The 23,397-nt window shown below is 34.9% G+C and overlaps 1 protein-coding gene across 3 annotated transcripts; it reads left to right on the forward strand.

The window, feature by feature from the left end:
* The first annotated feature begins 1,024 nt into the window (after nt 1-1,024).
* Nucleotides 1,025-21,941, forward strand: Vps16B (Vacuolar protein sorting 16B). Of its 3 annotated transcripts, none has more exons than XR_011702853.1 (14): nt 1,025-1,292; nt 1,407-1,521; nt 1,671-1,805; nt 2,086-2,174; nt 3,604-3,753; nt 4,704-4,840; nt 9,713-9,740; nt 11,762-11,915; nt 17,680-17,860; nt 18,211-18,307; nt 19,475-19,660; nt 19,784-19,888; nt 21,327-21,621; nt 21,757-21,941. XR_011702853.1 is itself a non-coding variant. In XM_071597080.1 (13 exons), the coding sequence occupies exons 1-13, from the start codon at nt 1,215-1,217 to the stop codon at nt 21,345-21,347; spliced, it is 1,476 nt and encodes a 491-aa protein (XP_071453181.1). In that variant the 5' UTR covers nt 1,025-1,214; the 3' UTR covers nt 21,348-21,941. The 3 variants fall into 3 exon arrangements, 1 of the variants encoding a protein (XP_071453181.1); XR_011702855.1 differs by having other exon boundaries at nt 21,327-21,610; XM_071597080.1 differs by having other exon boundaries at nt 21,327-21,941.
* Nucleotides 21,942-23,397: the final 1,456 nt, after the last annotated feature.

Here is a 23,397-nt window from a genome sequence, read left to right on the forward strand (position 1 = left end):
GAGCAAAGCCTCTCAAAGTTTGTAAGAGCAAATTTATTTGCAGTTGGAATATATGTATCAAGTTTTAAACGTGAATTTCAGTGCATTAATCTCACAAAGACTTAAATGTAGAAATTGTATGGTTGGGTGGCCGTCAAATTCTGGCCCTGCTGCACGTCTTGGCTCAATGAATACATATATATTAACAGGGAACGTGTAACGGATGTATACTTAACCTAAATATACTTGTAGACAGTACTCTTACGTCAGAGAACTCTGAATACATTTTTCATCGTGCTATTCTGTTGTGCATCACAGGCTGAGGGAAGTTACAGACTAGACGTTCTTGACCTATAAATTCCATAGAATATGACTAGTCGTATATTATTAGAGTTATACCAGTTGTTACAATGCATGCCCGTCCGATGCTAGTTAAATATACTGGGAGTAATTAGTCACTTAGTAAAAATGCATTGCAAGGTGGACACAAACAAGTTCGCTTATTGGCCATGTGTCTATACAAGTTAGGGGATGGTATTTGCTGAAAAAGGAAGGTAAGTACCACAGAGTGGCTGCTGACTTAAACAAGAAGATCATATTTGAAGTCCCGACTAGAAGCTTCGCACTGCATCCAAGATACATAACCAAGGCTTGGTAAGTAAATAAATCGCAGCCAATAATAACTGCACTAATCTAAACTCTGCAACAGTTCCTACCATGGTAAAGTGAAAGGGCTTCAGAAATGATATTTTAAAATAGCCGGCTCATGCTCATGTGGCACGTTAAGAAGTACCAACTGTGTAAATATCATTTGATTTCATCTTCGTTTCTGAATTTGAGGGCATATGACTTATGACTCTCAGTTTCAATTCAAAATTGAAATTAAAAGAATATATTGCCTCATTGATAATATTTGTGACACTTATCACATGGTTGAACCGATAGTATGCTTTTTTGGCCACTAGATTTCACGAGTTACCGCAAAGTTACCTATTATGAAAGAGTAGATAAACTCTGCGCATCTTCGCATGTTTTGGTAGAATGTTTAGGTAGTGGTATTATATTTTAGTTTAAATTGAATCATGCCTTTGTTATTATGGGATAAATATTAAATTATGTGCTCCTGATTAAATTTGTAATTCGATTTTATAAAATAACAAAATCTACGTTATTAATGAATTCCGAGTTATGTGTTGTTAGTTATTATTTTTTATGAACTAGTTGTTGCCTATAGAATGGCTTCTTTTGAAGATGATGAAGCGTACTGGAATGAGACGAAAAGCAGACGCTTTAATTTCGATGATGAAGACGAGGTTAGTAAACATTTTAACAGGCTTCAATTTTTTGTATTTTCATTTTTTGAGATCGTAACTATGCTTCTCGTTTCCCCAATCAATAATAATAATACACTGTGCACATATCTTTAGAATTCTGGGAGCCGATTACTTGGAGTTTCACAAGCGGGTACTTCACGTTTATCTCGTCAAATACGTTCCGTAATTTCTAACGATGCAGCCGACACCTCTCTTCTTCTTTCTGAAAGTAAGTCATTATTTTATTTCATTTCTTCAAAATGTGGCTCTATGGGCGATCATTTTTCACTCTTAATTTTCATTGAGTTGTATGAAATATCTCTTATTATTGGTGATAACTGTCCTTTATTCTCCTTTGCTCACCTAATGTTTTTGTAGGCTCTTTGCTTAGTGAGTCGACGTTCAGCAACGACTCTAATAAATTGTTCTCTGCAAATACGTCCCTTGCGTCGGCGACATTGACAGATGGACTCCTGCCGTCTTCTGCCGTGTCTGACTCTACGATTCAAAGAAGTAAGTCAAAGTGCGATGGAATCAGTTCTTTTCAAGAACGATTTTAAGCCATGTTAAATTTCACTAAAACACCCATACCTATGATGCTGATGCTGGTGCATTGTTTCCCCTAAACAATCCAATGCCATCAAGTGACATAGAACGTGAGGTTTGATATCACTTAGTCCCATGTCATGCATTCTCCAGGATTCCCTTTCTTTTTCTCACTTGGTTGACCTTTTTCCTTGTGAGTAATTTTCTTATATTATCATAACGTGTACCATTCATTTCATTTTCTCAGTTATCAATGCTGACATGAGCAAGGAATTAAAACCAAGAGGAAAACTTTTGCCTGAAGAGGAGCTCAAAATACTAAGAAGAAAAGACCAGGTATATTTTCACAGTGAGAATAAATCATTGTGCCCCATTTATGGGACATTAATAGTGCCTTTCTGCTTAACTGATATTTTAATAATGACGACCTTAGATTAAAGTGGTGATTCAATCCAGGTGGTTCATGAATTCAGTGGTCTGTACATGTTGTATAATGAGCTTATATTTCAGTAAATGCAACAGTAAAGTAATTCATCTTCACTGACCTGGGCCTTGGGTTAATCATGAGTTTATTCTTACTCCTTTTGTAAATTCTACCACAAATATTGATGAAAGATCTCTGTTATACTATTAGTTTTTTATTATTAGAATTCCTTAGAGCAATCCATTGATAGTAAGGAACATAGATTTTAGCAATTTTCCTATATAAATCCATCTAGTGGAAAATTTCTGCTATCCGTTCTTTATTAACTCATTCTCCACATCACGCCTGAAACTGCTCAATTTTTTCAATCCATTGATGACATGGTGAGCAATAATGAGAAAAACAATTGTTCACTGTTAATGTTTGGGTGGATTTCTTGGTAAGGTTTGCAATGGTGCTTGATAGTATATAAACAGAAGATTATCCTTCAACCCATCCATCAGTTATAGTCTCTTGCATCTAAGCCAGTCCATAAATATTTTAATGAGTAAGGTAATATGATCCTACATGGAATTTCATGTAGTTACCCAAATATGGATGCATATCTGTGTAAGAAAATAGACAATATTATTGTAGTATGTTTCTTCTGTGCTAAACATTAACACTATTTTCATTGTGTTGTCTGTAAACATCTTTTGCCGGTATAAACATGAAGCATTTTCATCAGTTTTCTTGGGCGATTCACTCAGTAGATAATGTTAAAGGCTGCCAGGATTCTTGGTAAACGTGAATGAAAGTGTATTGCATTTTCCAATAGTTAGGCCCTTGTTTGAAATTACTTTGTTCCATGAATGTATGTACATAGTCACACATTTACTTGCCTTTAATGTAAATATAACTACCTAATTGTATTATTTGGTAATATGTGCAGTATGCTGAGGTTAAAAAATTAATTCATTATGGTCTGAACAACTAAGTATACCTATTCTAATAATTTTGAATATTCGATTTGGTCTCAAAGAAACTCCATAACATAATAGGGAATAGAAGATTAGTATGAACAAAAAATTATGCCAGAAAATTTACAGCTTATCTGAAAGGTAAGAGAAAGTTAGGGAATGAGTAATCACAAGGTTTGGGAATTAAAGTAAAACAACTTTGTTTTAATTTCACCAGAAAACACAGTTTATGGCATATAATGGCCTTGAAGCTTGCTAATATAGATGTGCCAATCTGAGTTCGGCCATGGATTGTGTAAAAAGTATGTCCTAACATGTATTTATGAATACTTGATGCTCTTTATGTGAATTGGAATTAGTTCAGTTTATTTCAATTACTTAGATGCGCTGGCAGCCTCCTCCTGTTGAAGAGACTCTTCGGCGAATTCTTCTGGGTCTCCCATTTTCTTTGGAATGTTATCGTTCTCTTGACGATAAAATAAAAATACTTGATGCAGCCCTGGATCAAGGAAATGGTGATGCCATTCTTTGTGTGAGTATACTTTAAAATTAGACTAAAGAATATGATTATTCATCAATTTATTAATCACTTTGTCAGGGCTGATTATTTGTTGCTGCCGCACCCTTTTATGTGTGCCAACTATAGCGTCCAAGAGGATCTCATAGTAATGAATTGCATCCTCCACAGGATGGATTAATAGAGTCAAATGCTCATTAACTGTCAATGTCAGTGAATGATAGATACTTTGAACTTTCAATTCCCTGGTTGATTCATTCACATAATATCTCCATTTCTCTAACCCCTCAGACAGAATACCTTCGTTGGTCTCCACATCTGCTAAAGTACTATTGTAGAAATGGTTGATTTAATCAGGGTTACAGTTGTTCAACTAGAGTAAGGAATTGAGAGTGTTTCTTCTCCAGCTGGTCAATCTTGTTCATATAAAAGGAGGTATCAGCCTCATCTAATGTCCCAAAAAGCACTTTGTTCACTTCACGTAAAAAATTGAAAATCCCCCTCCTCCGAGGGCAAAAATCCGAGTTCCTCATCTTCGACCTGAAGATGCCGAATGTAGCCTCGGCAAAACTGTTGTCAGCATCAAACAACGATGTGGTGAAACCCGATAATGCAGAATCCTTCAAACCACCGCCGCGAAAACCTACGCAGCCATATATCTCCCTCCCCCATCTAGCCTTTGGAGATATGAATATCTTTCAACAATCATATACTTGATAAATTATGAAAAGGCAAGAAGGCACATACTGTACACTTCCCTGCAGCGCAAGAATCTTGATTTGTTGGTGCTGTGGGGAACTTATTTTCCTGTACCTGAATTATAGGGCATATGTAATGTGGCACCTACGCTTGCATTTTTTCTGAGGATTAAATTGACTAACCAAAATATGACAATATTTTTTAAATTTTCGTGGAAGTATTGAAGTGCATACTTGCATGTATAATTGAAAGACTTGTTTTTTTAGGTGGTACAATTTCTATCAAGAACTTTGAAGAGGGCGCAGTTTACCCATTTGCTCTCTCACAGGCCTGTTGCTGTGAGCCATTATGCTGCTCATCTCTCCACTCGCTTTCAATTAACAGAGCTCAACAATCTACTTGAGTAAGTTTTGTCTACTTCATGAAAAAGTAGAATATACCTTTCGTGATTTATATGTAATTGAAAATTATTTCCATGGCTATTAAAAATATATGAAAAAATATACACCAACTTATTACTCTCTGGGTGCAAAGTGGTGGATTAGGTGTACTTTAGTAGAAAATAAATAACACAATTAAATGCTGGAAAGATAGCCCTAAACAAATGCATGTTGTGCCCTGAAAGTGTATGAAATACAAACTTGTATATACATTATTAACAATCAAATTATTTCTGATCCAGTTATAGATAACCAATCAGTGTTTGCTTCTTAGCTTCTCTACTGTAAATGAAAAACATTAATGGATTAATGATTGACTTTATCCCTGGCTCTGTGAAGTGGCTCTGCTGTTAATGATAAATGTACTTCCTTGATAACCCATTGCATGCATTCTGTCCATAATTTCTTTTGTCGCATAATAGATTATATCTTGTATTGTGATTCTTTTGACTCTTGAATTGACATTGATGAATAAATCAAATCATTGATAAATATATTTACTCTTGCATTGACATTAACATTGTTTGTAATTAAGAAATTTCTTGAGTGGGCTTTGACTAACAATGCCATGTATGAGATGAATGTGTGAATAAGGTTTTTGATTTATTTCCAAAAATCTCCACAGTCGAGCTTATAGGATGCAGGAAAGCTTTCTGTAAAAGTGTAGTGAAATTAAATCAGAAAATGCTCATTTTTATGCTGTTCCTTTGGTTTTGGAAGGTCCAGGGATTGGGATGGACGTATTATTGGCATCAAAAGAATGCAGTTTTCTAGTTCATTAAGAAAACATAAAATTATTGCTGAGGTTTTAAGTATTTGAAGTATTATTTGATTTTATTTTTAAATTTATAATTTGCCATCATCATCATTTGATGAGGTGGAATATCTATCATTTAAATTTTTTCCCAAATTAATCACCAATTCTTATTAATTACTAATGAACTTAATATATAATCACCTCCCTTAATAGTATCATGCAAATCACAAGCATGCATATTAGTAGAAAAATCCAATGTGGTCAGTACATTTCTTTCTCCACACAGTTTTCTTTTATATGGACCATGATAAAGACCACGTTGCTAATTGATAATGGTGGTAAATTGTTGCATACTCAGATCTGTTAAAAGTTTTTCATTTTGCCCCTAGCACATGAAATAGGAATAAAATAATTTCGTTGCTGTTTATTCTGAAATGAGTAGTTTAAAAAAGTCTCTTTCCTTCTGGAGTGGAATGGATATGGCATTTTACCTATTAAGGAAAATGAGACTGTGGCAGCAATGGGTTATTTATGGTGACCGCAGTTAAATGTCATAAAACATTAGAAATTTTAAAATCCACCGTTAGCCCGTGTAACACGATTTACATACAATCCCGTGAAGTGTGATAAGTGACCTTGTTCATGGAGATTGCTCTCTACCCATGAAAGATGACTCAACCTCCTACTGATTAGATCAACTTGATATCTTTCTTGTTTAATCAAATGGAAATACATCTCTATATCCATAGCCAATCACAAGTCTTTATCAGTTCAGCTCTTGGCTCTGTGGAAAAATCTGCATGAGTGGGGCATTGCCAGGATTGGGATTTGAGCCAATAAGTGAGCTGATTTTTGCATGCATGCATGCATATACCTCAGAAATATATTAATATATGCAAAATGTTTTGGTTGAATCACTGCAATAGACAATTGTTAGTAAATAATTGAAGAAAACCTGAACTCGATTATCATGCAACGTCTCGAGCAAACTTGAGAGAGCTGAACTTCCACTCATTCATCATGCTCAATCACCAATCATGAAGTGTCTATTTGTCATGTGACCAGTTGCTTAATCCCTATGAAATACAGAGCCTACTTCACAGTAGAAATTAGAAATTAAGGAACAAAATGGCATTCAGTTGTAGCACAATGGAATGTTCCTCTAGAGAAGAATGCATTAATCTTTATTTTTGAATTCCCTAAATAATAAATTGTCAAAAGTGGTGCACCTATATTTGATGCTGTACCATTATTGTTTTGTTGATTTGCTGTGAATAGTTTTATTTTCAGAGAATGAAGTGTTATGCATGTGCAAATGCCATGGTGACTATGGATTTGAATCATTTGTAATAGAAGGCTCTTAAATTTGATGGTGGAGAGATGGTAATATGCTTGCCATTTAGGGCATCCCAGTGATTTCGGAATTGCCTAGCAGTCCATTCTTATTCTTCTGCTGATGATGGAATATTTAAATATTATTCCCTTAGGGAATTATGAGTTGCCTGGTTTGTTACTTTAATTATTTTGGAATTGGAAATTTGGCTGACTAAGAAGAGAAAACTCCATTGACTGGAATCTTTCCCCAGTTTCCAAATACTTTAATACAATGGCCAGCTTTTTACCAGGTAATATAGCTTGGTGCATCACATTTTTTGGTGATTTTGGGAACCATAATAGATGATAGATCCTGGTATTGCTTTTCTTTAAGGCGAAATCATGTTTCTTAAATCACAAGGGGGAAATTTATTTTTAAGTGTAAAAACATGGGAATAAACTATCACAGTGAAAATAGATTCAGTTTTTTCATATTTACCTAAAGCCAGTAGAATATTCTCAGCTAATTTCCGTAGGAAGTTACTTGCCTGTTCATCTCATATCTTCTCCCACTTAATGGCCTGCTCCATCTTTGATTTTTCATCTTCACACATTTTCATTAGCTGAAAGAGTGATAGTTGCTTTTCTTTTTGCCATTTCTTTTGATTTTCAAATATCAGAATACCTATATAAAAGAGTAAATGTGTGCTTAGGAAAGTTACAAGTTTAATTTAATAAGTTTTAGATTTATATCAGGAACACACACTTATTGCCATACAGGTAAAGCAAAATAGAACCTGATGTTTCCTTCATTTATTTACCAACCATTGTCTGTTTCATTGATTCAACAAAATCATTGAGCATAAAAAAATATTTCTAAGGTAATTAATTAATGTGTACGCAAACACTAACTTACTTACCTGTTGGCTCATATCATAAAAATCTTGGAAATGCCCTGCTAATTCAAATTTCTTCAGAAGCCAAGTGTAAAACTAATGAATGCTTGTGATTGGCTGTGGATCTCATGATGTCTTTCCATTCTATGCAACAGAATGATGTCCAGTTGACCTAATTGGTAGAAGGTCATTAATGTGGTAATGCCTCTCTCATATATTGAAATTAATTTCATGGTTAATTATAAAGGTTATTCTCTTAATGATAGTGCCCATTGCTGTTGCTTAATGATTTGGCATCAGCTAAATGGGATAGAATCAGTAGGTATGTCATAAAAGTCCCCAGTGTCATTTCTGGGTACTATCTGAGTATCAGGCTACTGAGGCTGTAAAATAATGCAATTTCTGAAAAGTGTTGACAGGCTCTTTGCTCAGTGGTCATAATTTGTCTTTATTGTAGTACAATATATACTTTAAACATGAAATTGTACAAGAATGCAGGGAGTTGATGCAGTTTATTTTTTTACTCTGCTACAGGATGTAAAATGATGGGCAGTAGTAATTCAAAAGAGAAGGTTATGGAATCAATCAAATCATTTTTAAGTTTGTGACAGAGATTTAGTCCACTATTTTTGAATTACATATGAGTATTGCTCTGAATACCTATATTTGCCTATTTCAGAAATTTGAGGTTTTCCTTAAATGAGCTTAGATGAGATTTACCTTAATCACAAGCCTCCTATCACCAATTTTTGGCACATAAATGTGTTTAAGCTTACAAAGGTATTTATGGCACATGATAATATGTAACATTATCACTATATGCCATTATTATTTGACAAATGGAAGGAAATCAATTATTTATATGTGATGAAATATGGCTCTGTAATATAGGTTCCTTTTTTTTGGAATGGAAATAGAATTTCATTGTAGTTCTACACATTCAACAGAATTGCATTAAGTTAAAAACAGCCTTTGCCCATGGATGAAAGTAACTGGCACAGATTAGTGCCAGTTATCTTCATTCATAAATAAGTTAGAGCCAGTTAGACCGAAAAACAGTTTTTAAAAACTTCATCAAATAAATGACCAAACTTCAATTTTACCTTTAGTGTTACAATTACTTTTTGATTTACTTTGAGTTATATCGTGTACCCATGAATATAGAGAGAGCTCCCTATATTCCTTTTGTGAACATTAATAATCCACACTTGCCATTTTTCAATTGCGTGGAACTAATTTCAACCGATGACATTGATTGGAAGAAAACATTTTTCTTTCGTCCACCTTTCATCAACTTGTTAAGTCGTACATTAGGTTTTTTACTTCACTCTTCTTGCAAGCTTCCATGGCACCATAAAAGGCATTGGCCATCATGGAAGCCATTTACCGATGCTGATGCTGGGGGCTTTTACAGAATAACTACTGATGCCATTTTCAATTGGGAAATTGGGAGTCTTGGATTAACCACTCAGATGGGTCAGTTGTGTCCATCGTGTAATTAGTTCATATACTCATAATAAAAAAGTTAAATGTAATATATTTTGCTCTTCAGGTAGTATTATTTGAGTTATTGTTTCTGTAGAAAATCTATACTTACCCACAAATGGCATTATTCAGAAAATGTTAAAAATATATTCAAAATGTGTATTTCCATTGAAATCTCAAGGTCAAAGTTTTTAATGTAAACAATGTTTTCCCCATATGACATATGGAAAAAGTATAAAGTTCCTGATTGACTTTATGTTGTGTATGTGTAATACATGAAATAGCTGAATATCAGAGCTGCTTTTTTATGTGCTTATTAATAGCAATTTGGTGGTTCATATTTTTTAAAAGGCTACAATAAATTTATCATTTTATTTTTTCAGGAGTCTTGGAAAAAGCCGAGATGCCTCTGTGAGTTGCCATATTTTATCTTCATTGAGTTACTATGCTATTAAAATGATATTGATTTTCATGGTGAAACAAGCAAAAGCACTCAGCAAAGTAAATGAGTAGTGAACTAAGTTGTTTATTGACCCTAGCATGTTTTCAATCTATTTAATAATATTGCTGGTATGCTTGAATAAAAATTATATATTATATAAACTTAATTTTTAAAAAAACATTCCCATTATGAAGGCAAATAATGACAGCCACATAGTACCTGAGACTTCTGTTAAGTATGAATTAGTAATTTAGCTTTCAAGCTTACTGTTTGGAATCTTTAGATTACATCTCTAGAGATTATTTCTCATCCTCTGCAGCGTTTTTAGTAATTATTTTCTAAAAACTTTCTCATCTCAAATTCCACCAAAGAAATATCTATCTGTTTAAAAATAAACACCCTTAAACAGACCAGCTTATCACTTTCCAATTGTTTGAGTACCACTTATATGAAGAAACAGTTTAAAACTAAATGATAACCTCTGTAAGAAACCCTTAAAATCAAAGCTTGCAAAATGAAAAGTAGGGAGGTAATGATCTACCAATCTCATTTATTTTTTTCCTATGGTAATTTATGTATAATTGACTGCATTTGTGATATGGTAGGATTCATTCTGAATTGGCATGGCTTAACAATTTTATTGCTTGACAGTAATCTCACAAAATAATCTTCAGTTAGATTATTTTAGATCAGGTACCCTTGACTGGCTCAGGATTTATTACTGTTAAATATTTGGTCTCTTTTAAGCTTCAAGGGAATGAAGCCGTATATTTCCTTAGTTTTTGTCTCACTCCTTCCCAAAACATTTTCATCTTTTCCCTCTTATTTTGCAGCATATAGACACAGACATATTCCATCCTTTTGTATGATGGAAGGGAAAATTTAGGAAAGAGATATTCCCTTTAAGTATCTTATTAAGAAGCAATCCAATTAAATGTTCTCATATGTGTTGGTTAAAAAAATATCTGAAGTAATAATATTGTGTGTTAAAGGAGGAATTTTTCAATATAAATGTAGATAAGGTAGAATGTACTACGTAGAAATGGAAAATTAATCTGCTGCAAAATAGTCATGCTCAACAACTCACAACAACTGCAATCGTACATTTTATCCTCTGGTAAACTTTTGTTAATATTTTAAATTAAGAATGTCTTATATGCCATAAAATGTAATATCTGTTTCATGCACAATAAGGAATTGATTTTTAGTGTTAGTTAAAGTTGTTCCGATCCCTTTATTTATTTGGAGAAATTTTAGGTGCATTAAATTAGCTTAGGTTTCCTTTCCTGAAGATTAATAAAAACATCATTGAAAAAAGAGCATGATTAAATTTATTTCACATATGTAAATTAATTTGTGCCCCATGTATAAGATATTTTAACTCCTTAAGGCTAATTAAATATATTTAATTCATATAAAAATGTAAGACTTGAATCTACCTTGTATTGTAAACTTAAGTGCCCTTCTTGATTAGTTATATTTCATGCCATGGTATTTTAGGCATTTCTTTAAGTATTATGGAATGAATTTCGTTGGAATTCCACGGTGTGAAAATAATTCACCCTGATTGGAGTTTTTTGATGCTAGGGGATTGGGACCAGGATTGACAAATGATTTTTGCACCGTTAAATTTCTGCATTTTGGTGCACATCAGCAAATGACTCATAAGATTAACTGTTGCATCGTCTCCTGCAATTCTTTGCATTTATAGATTCAGTTACTCTGAAGCTCAGAGAAGTTAAACCATTTCAATGTTCGAAAATTTGTTGTCCATTAAAGTTATGACATTGCTATCATGTAATTTTATGTTAGGTTAGTTAGTTTTGCTAAGGTTGTTGATGGTTGAAACATTTTATTATAAATTTAGAAACTTTTAAATGTTTTACATAATTGAACTCCTTTGTCTACGATGTAAAAAAATTGGTTTTATCAAAATCAGAAGCGTCATTTTTAAGGAACTAATGTTTTCATCCTTGTTTGTCTTCCACAGATAAAGCAGTTTGGATTAGCTATTGGAAATATTGACAGCCCCTCGAGATGTCAGCGAACTTTGCAAACTCTCAGAAATTGTTTGGCTTCTCATTTCTCAAGTGGGGCTGCAGAAATGGACCGACCATTTGTAATACATGCAATTAAACTTCTAGGTAAGTGACCATCATGGCCTTAATGTAAAAAATCACATCATTTAATGAAAGAGACTTTTCAGCTAATTTGCTCCTTTATTGGCATACTGTAACCAGCTGTTATTTTCCAAACATAAAGGGTCAGTGCAATAAGTATCAGGACTGGTTCCAAAAATCAAAATTTATTGCAATTATCATTAAAAGTACTTAGTCTTAAAAATAATCTTCAAAATACATTCCTCCTGCATCGATATGCTTAGTTCGGTGCGTCTGCCACTCATCAAAAGCCCGCTGGAAGTCGGTTTGTGGAATACTGTTGAGAGCCTCTGTTGTCGCTGCTTGAACTGCCTCGATGGAGTCAAACCGATATCCTTTGAGCTCCCTTTTTATTTGCGAAAACAAGAAAAAGTCAGGTGGAGCCAGGTCGGGGCTGTAGGGGGGGTGAAGCAATGTTGCCACGCCAAATTTCATTAGCAGCTGCCGCACAACAATCACACTGTGGCACAGCACGTTGTCATGGTGAAGTTTCCAATTCTCCGATTCCAATTCCATCACAAGATCCTCTGTTATAATGGTGTGGACAGTTACGACTGAAAAGCTGTTCTCCATACTGATAAGGGCAATGGTTAAATGCCTGTCCAAAACTTTTGTCACTTTGACCACCTGAGCATCAGTTCAAGTGGTCGTCGGGCATCCTACACGACACGGTGCTCATCTTCGATGAGTTCCCGGTCTTCCTTTAACATTTTGTGCCACTCTAAAACTCTTGTGTGGCTTAAGGCATCATCCCCATAAGCCCGTTTAATGAGTTCAAGGGTCTCCGACATGGATTTCCCGAGTTTAGAGCAAAACTTCACAGCGTAGCATTGCTCGATAGTGCGCTCCATGCTGGTGCAATGACACCACAAACAATCACACCTCATGAAAATCTACCCCATGTCTCAACGCATGCCCAGGCTAAAGTGCGCCTGAGTGGTGGGGCACCCCTCTACCGAGCCAACGGGTTGCAACCCCATCCACTGCTCCGTTGGGGCTACAGCAAACCAGTCACGATACTTATTTAACGAACCCTGTGTGATCATTTGATTGTAAAATCATGTTAGTTATGATTAAATTTGGTATGCTATGAAAAGATAAAACTACAGCAATGAATATCTAATACGGATGTGCTAGTTTGATATGGGAGTAATGTTATTTCAGTTTATTCATCAAATGTTTCACTGTAACCTTTTGGATGAGCAATAAAAGAATAGTCATTTATTTGAAAGGAGACTACCATGGTTGACAAAAATAAACTTTTAGTTCAAACTTTTACATCTGTTGCAAAACACATCAGTTGTTGATTCAACAGATTTAATATTCAAGACAATGCATTTGAAAGTTTGAGCAAAGATGTGGAGCAGCTTTAAAACATTTTGGGGATTCATTGATGTGAAACAATTATTAAACACTGCAGTACAGGAAATTATACCCTAATCTACATTTGCACTGAATAGGTAATTCAATGTGATTGGCTATATCTGGTTATATAAGTAAGTTTAGTCAGGGGTGTGTGAAATAGGAAGTTTATTCAATGAATTGTGATGATATCAATGAATATTCAATATATCTAATCAGTTTATTTGCCTGTTAGGTTCCCCATAAAATGCTCTTTATTGGTTAAGCTTCATGGATGAGTTAACTCATAGTAGTAGTAGTTTTGAGGGGAGGCGACCGACAGCTAAGGTCATTTGCGCCATAGGGGAAGGACAGGAAAGGATGAAGGGTGGAGAGAAACCCGGCGTCGGCATTAGCCTACTCTTTACGAAAGGCGCCAAGGGGTCCGCGGCTTAACGTCCCATCCGACGGACGGCGTACTCACTCAAAGTGCCCTCCACAAAGCACCTCAAGTAGGGATCGAGATACCTCTGAAAAATATTCAACACCGCCGGGATTTGAACCAGCGCCCTCAGGGTGGGAAGCCAGTACGTTAGCCCCCGCACCATCTCGATCCCCAGTTAACTCATGACTTAAATATTGAATACCCTTCCCATGGACTACAAACTTAATGTGGTGGTTGGGCTTGTGTGTTCTGATGACCCTTAGAGCTATTCTGTTAGTAGCAATGATAATTTCTCTGTGTAGGGTTACCAATGACAGATAGATGGAAGGGCATAAGTCTGATGAAAGGTAGTCCACACAGCAGCTTTTCTTCAGTGTGGCAGTTACAAAGGCATCTGACCCCTGTGGAGCCCTGACCCATTTAATTGATGATGTCAGGTAAAAAACACTTGAGGAATGCAGTGGGAAACCGCCTCAATGAAATATCACATGCTACTACGGTGGGCATATCTCACAGTATCAGTCCTGGAAAATATGGGATTTGGCCGGATGGGCTGTGTGTCATGCTTGACAGTGGAAGAGGCAAGGTTTCCACGTTTATTATCTCACAAAACCTTTGCAAAGTGAAATCAATATCAGCAGCACAGCAGACACAAAAGAGGAATGAACCAGTTAGAGAAAGGGCTCGGAATGTAAGGGTGATTTTGAAGATGGATATTAGAAAATATAAAGCGAGAGAAAGAGAGAGGATGTATAGATATTTTAGGGCTCAGTGAGGTTAAGTTGAGGGATAGCCTGGATTATTGGACTGCTAAATGCAGAGTGATATACAACAGAGGGGAAGAAAGCCAAGTGGGTGCAATAGTATTGAAAAAAAGTTAATAATAATGATATATTTTATTTGTCCAGAGATCAAGTTGTTACAACTGTTACACTTGGTATAGGACACGTCAGGGTCAATTAACAAAATAATCACACATACAATGGATACAATACACAAATCAGGCATTATTAAGAAATTCAGTGATTGAATAAAACTTTTCAGAAATTCATTCTTGGTTATTCCACATATATTTTTTATTAAACACGACCCAGGATTCGACTTACAAAGTCATCATCAGGTCATTTGTAAGTCGAAACCCGGGTCGTGTTTAATAAAAAATATATGTGGAATAGCCATGTATTAATTTCTGAAATGAATCGCTTCCACAAACTGATGCCTGAAACTATTCTATTGAATAAAACATTTTTAATTTTAAGGATCTAAGTGACTTTGAATGCAGCCACACTTTTTTGGGTCTTAATCTCAGCTGGAGGTTTATTATAAAGTTGAACCAGCTCCTGCAAATAAAATTTGGACCAGCACATGTATTTTTTGTGCGTACATATAAAACATGGACCCTTAAAACCCATTTTTGGAACCTGAAAATGGCCAAGGCTTTAGATGATGACCCCAGTAAAGAAATTCTCCATAGTATACTGCACAGAGAACAGCTACTAAAACAGTGGATCTAATAGACATTATTGAGAAGCAGCCTGAGTTTAACTTTCTAGTTAAAGTACTTATGTGTTCATCCCAAGAGATTTGAAAATTGATGTGGAAACTCAAAAATTTGGTATTTTCTGCCTGTGGGATCACCTTCCAATCAACTTCAATAGAAAGTATTTTGCTTGCTTTATTTTTGTTTGCTAAGTATATTAGGTGAGACTTTTCTATATTCAAATCTAGGAAATTATTATGATACCAGGAAAGTAAGGTGTGACTAATCTGTTTACACTCAACTGTTAATTCATCAAAAGTAGGCCATATAAGGTGGTGTCATCAGCAAATAACAAGAGGTAGCACCGTTTCTGTGTTGAAAACTATCTACGAGGTCATTTATATAAGAAAGAAACAAGACAGGTCTGAGGACAGAGACTTGAGGAGCACCTCGATTTAGGACCTTACTTGGGGAAACAAAAGATGCACCATTTTTAGAAATAACCACGTGTTGTATTCTATCAAATAGGTAGGATTTAATCCTGTGGAGTTTCTTGAGAATTAATTGGTAATCAACACTGTCGAAAGCTTTCTAGAAATTGAAAAAATTGCGGTGACTTCCATTTTTATCTTGAGAGTTTAAAGTCTGTGTTATTAACTGATAGTTAGCATAAGATGCAGATTTATATTCTCTAAAACCATGCTGAGATGGTGAAAGGAGATTAGAAACCTCTTGTTAATAAATTAACCTAACATAGAATACCTTCTCAAATATTTTGCTGAATTGGTTCAGCAGAGAATTTGGACATTAGGGGTTAATATCATGTCTCTCCCCCTTGCTTTGGAAAAGTGGAATGACTTTTGGCACCTTCGAAGGGGATGAAAACACTCCTTATCGGAAAGATCCATTTATGAGAAAATGAAGAGGCTGCATAATGAAGTCGATAGATTACTTAATAATGGAACTGGGAATTCCATCAAAACCTGAGCTTCATTTTGTTGCTAGATTCTTCACTATATTTTTCAGTTCAGATTTTGTAAGGGGATAGAGAAGTAGGGAGTGGGTAGCAGAAATGGCTTCTAAATTAGGAGAGTTGCTTTGCTTAGCAATAGAAGATGGTTTAAAGCGATCTGCAAAGTTACGGGCAAGTTTGGAAAAGTCCAATATGATAATTACTGATGAGCAATTAATTTGAATTTGAGACTGCTTCCTGGGTTTGTTTCTGGAGGTATTAATAATTTTCCAGATTTCCTTAGATTTATTGTCAGAGGTAATGATCCTATGGTCATTATAAGAACATTTAGCTGACTTTTGACAGTAATGCTTTTTCCTTTCTACATATTCAGTATTAAGTTTACTATTATTTTTACTATAGATGGCCAACTCTTTAACATATTGAGCCATGAAATGTATTTCATGACTTATCCAAGGTTTGCACATAGGAGACTTGGTCCTTTTTTTGTACTGAACTGGAAATGACAATTTAAAATAGTGCAGAAATTTAGTATAAAAATTATCAAAGCTTTCATCAAAAGAGGCAGTGTTATATACATTGTACCACTCCTCAAGCCACAAGAGATTTATAAAATGATGAATTTTAGAGCTATTGAAAAATCGAGTGGCATAACCTCCAAAGTAGTGTTAGCATTCATTAGAAAAGTAGCAACTATGAGGTAGGATTATGGTCAGAAAGATGTGAGAGGATTGTCCTAGTTTTTACTTCATTACCATGAAAGGAAGGAAGGTAGGAAGAAGCATAGTAAACATAGAGTAAGTAAGTGATAAAATATTTCAAGATTTGGTGCTTTTCCAGCAGATGATTAGGGTGGGCTTACCTTTGTGGGCTTTCCTTGGGGCCAAGGTTTCAACTGCTGATTTTTCGATCACTATGTCATCATCCATAGACCTACCAAATCCTTTCCCTGTGCCGCCTATGGTTTCCTAGGAAGCTCTTGTAGCCAAAAAATACACAGGTTTGGTGAAGCTGAGGGTGTCCAGAGAGTTGTGCCTGGGCCTCCAGTCAGTAGTCCAACACGCTACCCCTGAGATACCACATCCGAAACCTTAATTAGTATGATACCAATAACAAAAATGGTAATAATATGGATTAAATTTAGGTAGTATTTTTCTTATGTGTCCTGTTTTAAATCAGATTGTCCTGAAGTGCATGTAAAGGATGTAAGTGGTTTTTGAAATGTCTATAAATCAACTTCATTCGGTTCTATTTAAAAAAATCAAATTTTCAGAATAGCTGGATGAATAATGTTCAAGGTTCCACTGAGTATTTCAGTATCATTATCTTTCATTTTTTCAAATCATGCTGCACTGGCTGATCTAATCTAAATTATATATTACAACACTTATTGAATATGATCTCAAATATTTGAAATGAAATATGTGTCAGTTTAATGCTAGATGAAAATATGTTTGGCTTTTAAGTGGGTATATTTTAATTTGGTCTAATTTATTGTATTCTTATACAGAATGGCAGATTGCTGCTGATGAGAAGTTTAGATCCCTGAACTCAGTGCAAGAAGTAGGTGAGAACATTATTGGGGCACCTGCATTGTTGTCTGTTGCTCATGCTTGTAGATACCACTGGGAAAATCCTAAATCCAAGAATACCGTACCTGATCCACTGGCCCCTTCTGTTCTCTGTCAAAGGTTAGTGAATAGTATTGATTTATGGGCATCCTTTAATAATTGACCTGGAGGATACATTTTATCTTTAAATAAGAACTATAAATTTGAGTGAATTTCACCTGATATCATCAATTGAATTCAGATTTCCAAATGGGCATGGCTGTGTGTTTTGAACAAATTCAATGCAGTACCTATGAATAGACCTCCATTCGTGCACAAAAGAAATAGGAAACAGTTGTAAAAGTAAAAAAAATATATGTTAAATGCAGACATTAAATTGCTACTTTCATTGCAGAAATGGTTTTTTAGAAAATTTTTATTTATCTAGGTACCAGTAAATGGTAATAATAGATTTTTTTAAAAACTTTCAGTCTAGGTATCAACCAACGTGCTTACCAATGGACAGCACTGAGAACAAAAGCTCAGGAACAAGCCTGGGAGGCTGTGGACGGGCTTTTTATTTCTAAGGTGAGGGAAACACCTGTGATGTTAGCTTGTCTCTAATAGGTCTTTGTCTGTCATGTTATTTGGGAAGTTGAATGCTTTATTGGAAAGTAAAGAGGTTATGTAGCAACTTGGACGAAACTTAAAATACGTTGATGAAATTCATCATTCATGTTGAGGAACCTTGTATGACTCATTTCCATGAATGACAGTATTGATGACCATGTTCTGCCCTTAGCCCCATTCTGGAACTCCCATATCCATCACCCCTTAATTAGATCAATACAATGTGGTCAATATGAAACAACTGTCAACATTAATTTTGGTGCTTCCATACTTCGCTTCAGTATTCTCCAACACATGTGCATCTGATTTTCATCCAAATTTGGCATTGTTTTGCATAAATATCAAATGTACATGATGTCTGGTGGAATGCTTAAAGGAGATACGAAAGTCAATGCCGACTTAGCAGAGGGTTCCTTTCTGTGAGTGTAAATGAATTAGAATCTTGCTGTGGGACAAGAAAATAGGTCACTTGACCCACTTCAACTTGAGCAAGAGTAGCAGGAGAAAGAGGAAGCTGAGAAAAGGCTGTCATTTCAGAATCTGTTTAAAAAACATTAGTTGCACTGATTTCGTGAGCTTAGGCCATTGGACAATAGCTCAATTTTCGCTGTTTCTTCTTTTTCGATAGACCTTGAATTTTTTTCATAAAAACATAAAGTAGTTTCTGATAAAGAGGGAACATTTGCATGCTGCACTTTAGGAGCAAGAGCCATTGATGAAGTTTTCCTTGCCATTTCTCTTGAATCTTCAGTTGTAGATTGCTGTGTGAACAACTTCACTGGCTTTAACTTAAAAGGATTGAAATTACAGTTATGCTAATTGTTTTTAATATGTATTTTCATTAAAATTATCAAGTGACCCTCAATTAAAATTAACTTTTACTTGAGAAACCTGTAAAAAAATATGCTGATGTGACTGTGATATCATAGCCGTGATGCTTATTTCATTGTTGTGTGTTTGTGTTTGAGGCATCAATTAGCTGCTTATGTGATCATATGTATTGTAATATAAGTTTATTTGATTTATTCTCAATGTATGAATCAACTTTAAGGTATTAAACTTTGATTATTAAAACATAAAAAACCCTTAAACAGCTCTCAACCTTGTGACCAATTTCATGTGCAGGGCTGGTTCCAGGGAATACGCTTGATTGGCGGCTCAAATAGCATTCCAATGGCTGATGTGGCCACGGAATTGCATGCTCTGGGTGCTCCTGAGGACATTGTTGTGAAGTACATTAAACTTGTGGAAGGTGTTGAGGAAAGAATATCCCTAGCCAACAGATTGCAATGCCACACAGCTGCTATTGATGTAAGTATCTCTGCCATCATTTTTAAATGGGAACCTGACTCAATAAAAATTACTGTTATTGTATATGATATTGTTTAGGACATTGATGACTTTATGGCTCTTTATTTTTGCTCATTGTTGCAGATAATGAAGTCACAGGGTGATAGACTGGGAATATGCAGGCTAAAAGACAGACTTCCTCCACGTTCCGAAGAGCAGTTGTATGCGGAAAATGCTCTTAAAAGTTCTGTAAGTTAATTTTGGCAATACCTTCTAGTATTCTGATAACGCCTAGAAAAGTTTCTTGCAATTACCAGGGTGCTGAATTGAAAAAAAATATTTTTTCCACCCATGTGTAAGTTTTAATAAGAAATGAGAGTTTTCTTCATGGCATAAAATCCTCTCATTTATGATAAAGGGCAGATGATGAGTATTTTTTTGTTTGAGGGTATTGTACATGTATATAGCATAAAAAAATATGACCATTAAAATGACCCCTGGAGGTATGGTGGTTATGGATCTGAAAGATGAAAACCTACTCTCTCTGGTTTACTACAATAGTCCATAATTACAGGCGATATTGAACTTGTATTTACCAACAAAAGTTAAATGTTTAAGAAGTAGAAGTAAGGAAAGATATCAATCTAAATTAATTGTGAGATTTTGCAATGAGTTACTTGTCCAGGTGCCAAAATATGTCCAGAAATAATTTGGGTCATTGGTGTTGAATAGAATTCTCAAAATAGATAGGATAAATATTTTTGCAAGTTCCTGTTATCTCTCCTCTTGAACTTTTTAAATTTTTTTATGACTCTTACCATTCCCTTTACCATGTTCATAATTAAATGTATGGTCATATTTTTCTTGAGAATACCTACATTATTCTATTTTATGATGGGACAAATAATGATCTGAAGAAAGTCTTTGGTTCTGATCTGCTCTGAGTAAATTCTATGATGACATCCCAAATCACCGCATAATATCTCTTCTTGGTATAGAACAAGGACCAGGGAGTACCATTATTATTAGTGTCATCTAATCACAAAGGACTACTCAATATAAAAAACAGATGGTATAGAAAAATGCATCTTGGTAAATTAAAATAGGGTACAAAATGATTTTTTTTTATTGGTCAAAATTTAGGATACCCTTCTTTAAAATGCATCTATTTGGACACAATTTGGAGCAGTCCTCAGTGTTAAATATAATTAATCAGGTGAATTGGAAAATGTTCCTAGCTTAAAATAAAATAATGTCTGAAATGATCAACAAAGTGGTTGAATATAAAGAGATTTGTTTTCTATGCCATCCATAAGCCGCCAACCTCTGCAGTTTTGGTTTATGAAATATTTTGCTAATTTTATTGCTGTTGTGATTGTTAATGAGGTGGCATTGATTCAGTCATGTACCCTTGTTATAATTGACATATTGCTCACAAATTTTCTTCCCTGTGGCCATTAATCACTGATACTTTTTCAATCCCTTGTTTCCATACCACTGTGAACCACAGCTGGTAAAATCGTCCAAGGTAAGTTCACCTTCATGCCACCTTCAGTCATTTCAGGGGAAATTAATTTTTTGCTTAATGATGGTAAATGTTATGCATCAATATCTCTAAGCCATTGTACCATTTTGTAGTTACTTTTTTCCAGGAAAAAAAACTAAAAGTTTTATGTTTTAATTTCAGAGCATCAGATGGAAGAACTGATTTTGTGTTGGCATAAAATATAATATTATTTTTGCTAGCTGGAATATTTGAGAGAAGAAAAAGAAATTGAGGACATTCTTGTACATATATACAACTATAAACATTTACTCATGTCGAGTAAATTGTCTATCATATAACAGCTCGTATTTACAGATTATATACCATTTTGGATGTTGTGTTGTTCAGTGCGAATGAAGAATTAATGATTCCGTCTCATTGCAAAAGAAAAAAAATTGGAGAAGACGTATACACATGGTCATCGGGTAATGCAATTGTGTGTACAGTTGATAATCTGGAACTATATTGCTGCATTTAACTGTGATCTATGTTCTTCAGAATCTTTACTTTTGAAGAATATTATTTATTTTCTCATATAGTTAGATAAGTTTTTATTTTTTTACTTCCTCAGAATCATGCTCCATCGTACTAATATTCTTGAGATCCACTGCAACGCCTACTTGGGACTTTCCTGGGCAATCTAATATCATACTTGTGTCAAGTTTGAATTTTGGATTTCTTATTACAAAGGAGATTACTAATGTTGTTAATTTTTGTTATTATTGTGCAAAATTACAAATTGTATGTGTATTCATGTTATTTATCCATTTTAAATATATGAATTTTTGTTATATTTACTATTTATTAGCTAGTCTAAGGCAACCGGTTTTTTTGAGAAGGATATTATTTTTTTTTGTACAACCAGTAGACTTTAAGGTTTTCAGCATTGAAAGCAGAATAGCATATAAGCTAAGATCTGGGTTTGGTGGATGTGTGTGGATTGTAATTGTTGACTCAGTTAATCTATCCTTTTCCTTCCCCTAGCTTGCCTAGTTGATGCTCTTCCATCTATCTCAGTCTTCCATTGCCTATCAAAATGCTCTGCATCCACCTTTTCTGCTTCCTTTGGATTTCTTCCAACAATTCTCTCTTTTCCATCTCCTTGCATAGCACTCTATGTTTATTTTCCTTTCCATCAATTATACCTTTTCCGTCCTTCTCCATACTCTTGTCTCAAAGGCTTTCAATATACATCTAACATATTGATTTTATTATTATAAGGTAATCTACCAGTTAAGGTAGGTTTTGGATGGACATAACTACCTAACAAATATGTTGTTTCTCCTGAACAAAACACAACCCAACATCTTTCTCTACTACAGGCCCCTCTTCATCTCTCTATACTTCCTTCATCCCCTCCAACATCCTTATCCTCTTCCTACCCTTTCCTAGTATGCTGAACATTCTCCTCTCTACCACAGTCCACAGCATCTGTATCAGTATTTTATGAATATATTTCCATTCATTTTTCCTATCTTATTTTGATTTCTCCCAAAAATCCCCTCTCCTCCTCCACCATACCCTAGCACTTCCTCATTTGTTTTCCTTTCTCCCCACTTCACCTTTTCCATCCTTAGGTATTAGATGGTAGAAGAGACTCCATAGTCACAATCTTACCCCAAAATAAATATGACTTTCTATCTATCTATCTATCCTTCTCCACACCCACATTTCAAAAGCCTCCAATCTACATCTATCATCCTGCTTCAGTGACCATGTTTCCACGCCGTGCATAACTATGCTCTATATCAAAGTTATATCAAGCCTTTTCTTAACATTCTTATTCAGCATCTCAGTCATCAATTCTATTCTAGTGGAAGCCTCTTTGCCTAGTGCAATTCTTCTCCTTACGTTCCTTCTACGGGACCATTTTGATCCAAAACACTTCCAAGATAAGTAACCTGTTGCATCTGCTCTAGTATTTTACCTCCTATTTTAATTTTAAGCTTAGCCTTTTTCTTAATGGAAAACCGCTTAACCTTTGTTTTCTTTAAAGTGATTCTCATACCATGCTTGGTATGAGAATCGCACTGGGTTTCCAATTCACTCAGCAATGCTTAGCACCCCTTGGCTGACCGACATTCCAGTGGTTTGTAGTAGGAATGTGGTTCAAGTAATCAACAGATATGCCCTAATTATTCCATTAAATATTCCTTACTGTTAATTGATTAACTCATTTACATTATGACCCTTTTGTGATTGATTTTTTTTT

Source organism: Hetaerina americana, unplaced genomic scaffold (genome assembly GCF_022747635.1).
Source record: "Hetaerina americana unplaced genomic scaffold, ioHetAmer1.1.p SCAF_10, whole genome shotgun sequence".
NCBI lineage: Eukaryota > Metazoa > Arthropoda > Insecta > Odonata > Calopterygidae > Hetaerina > Hetaerina americana.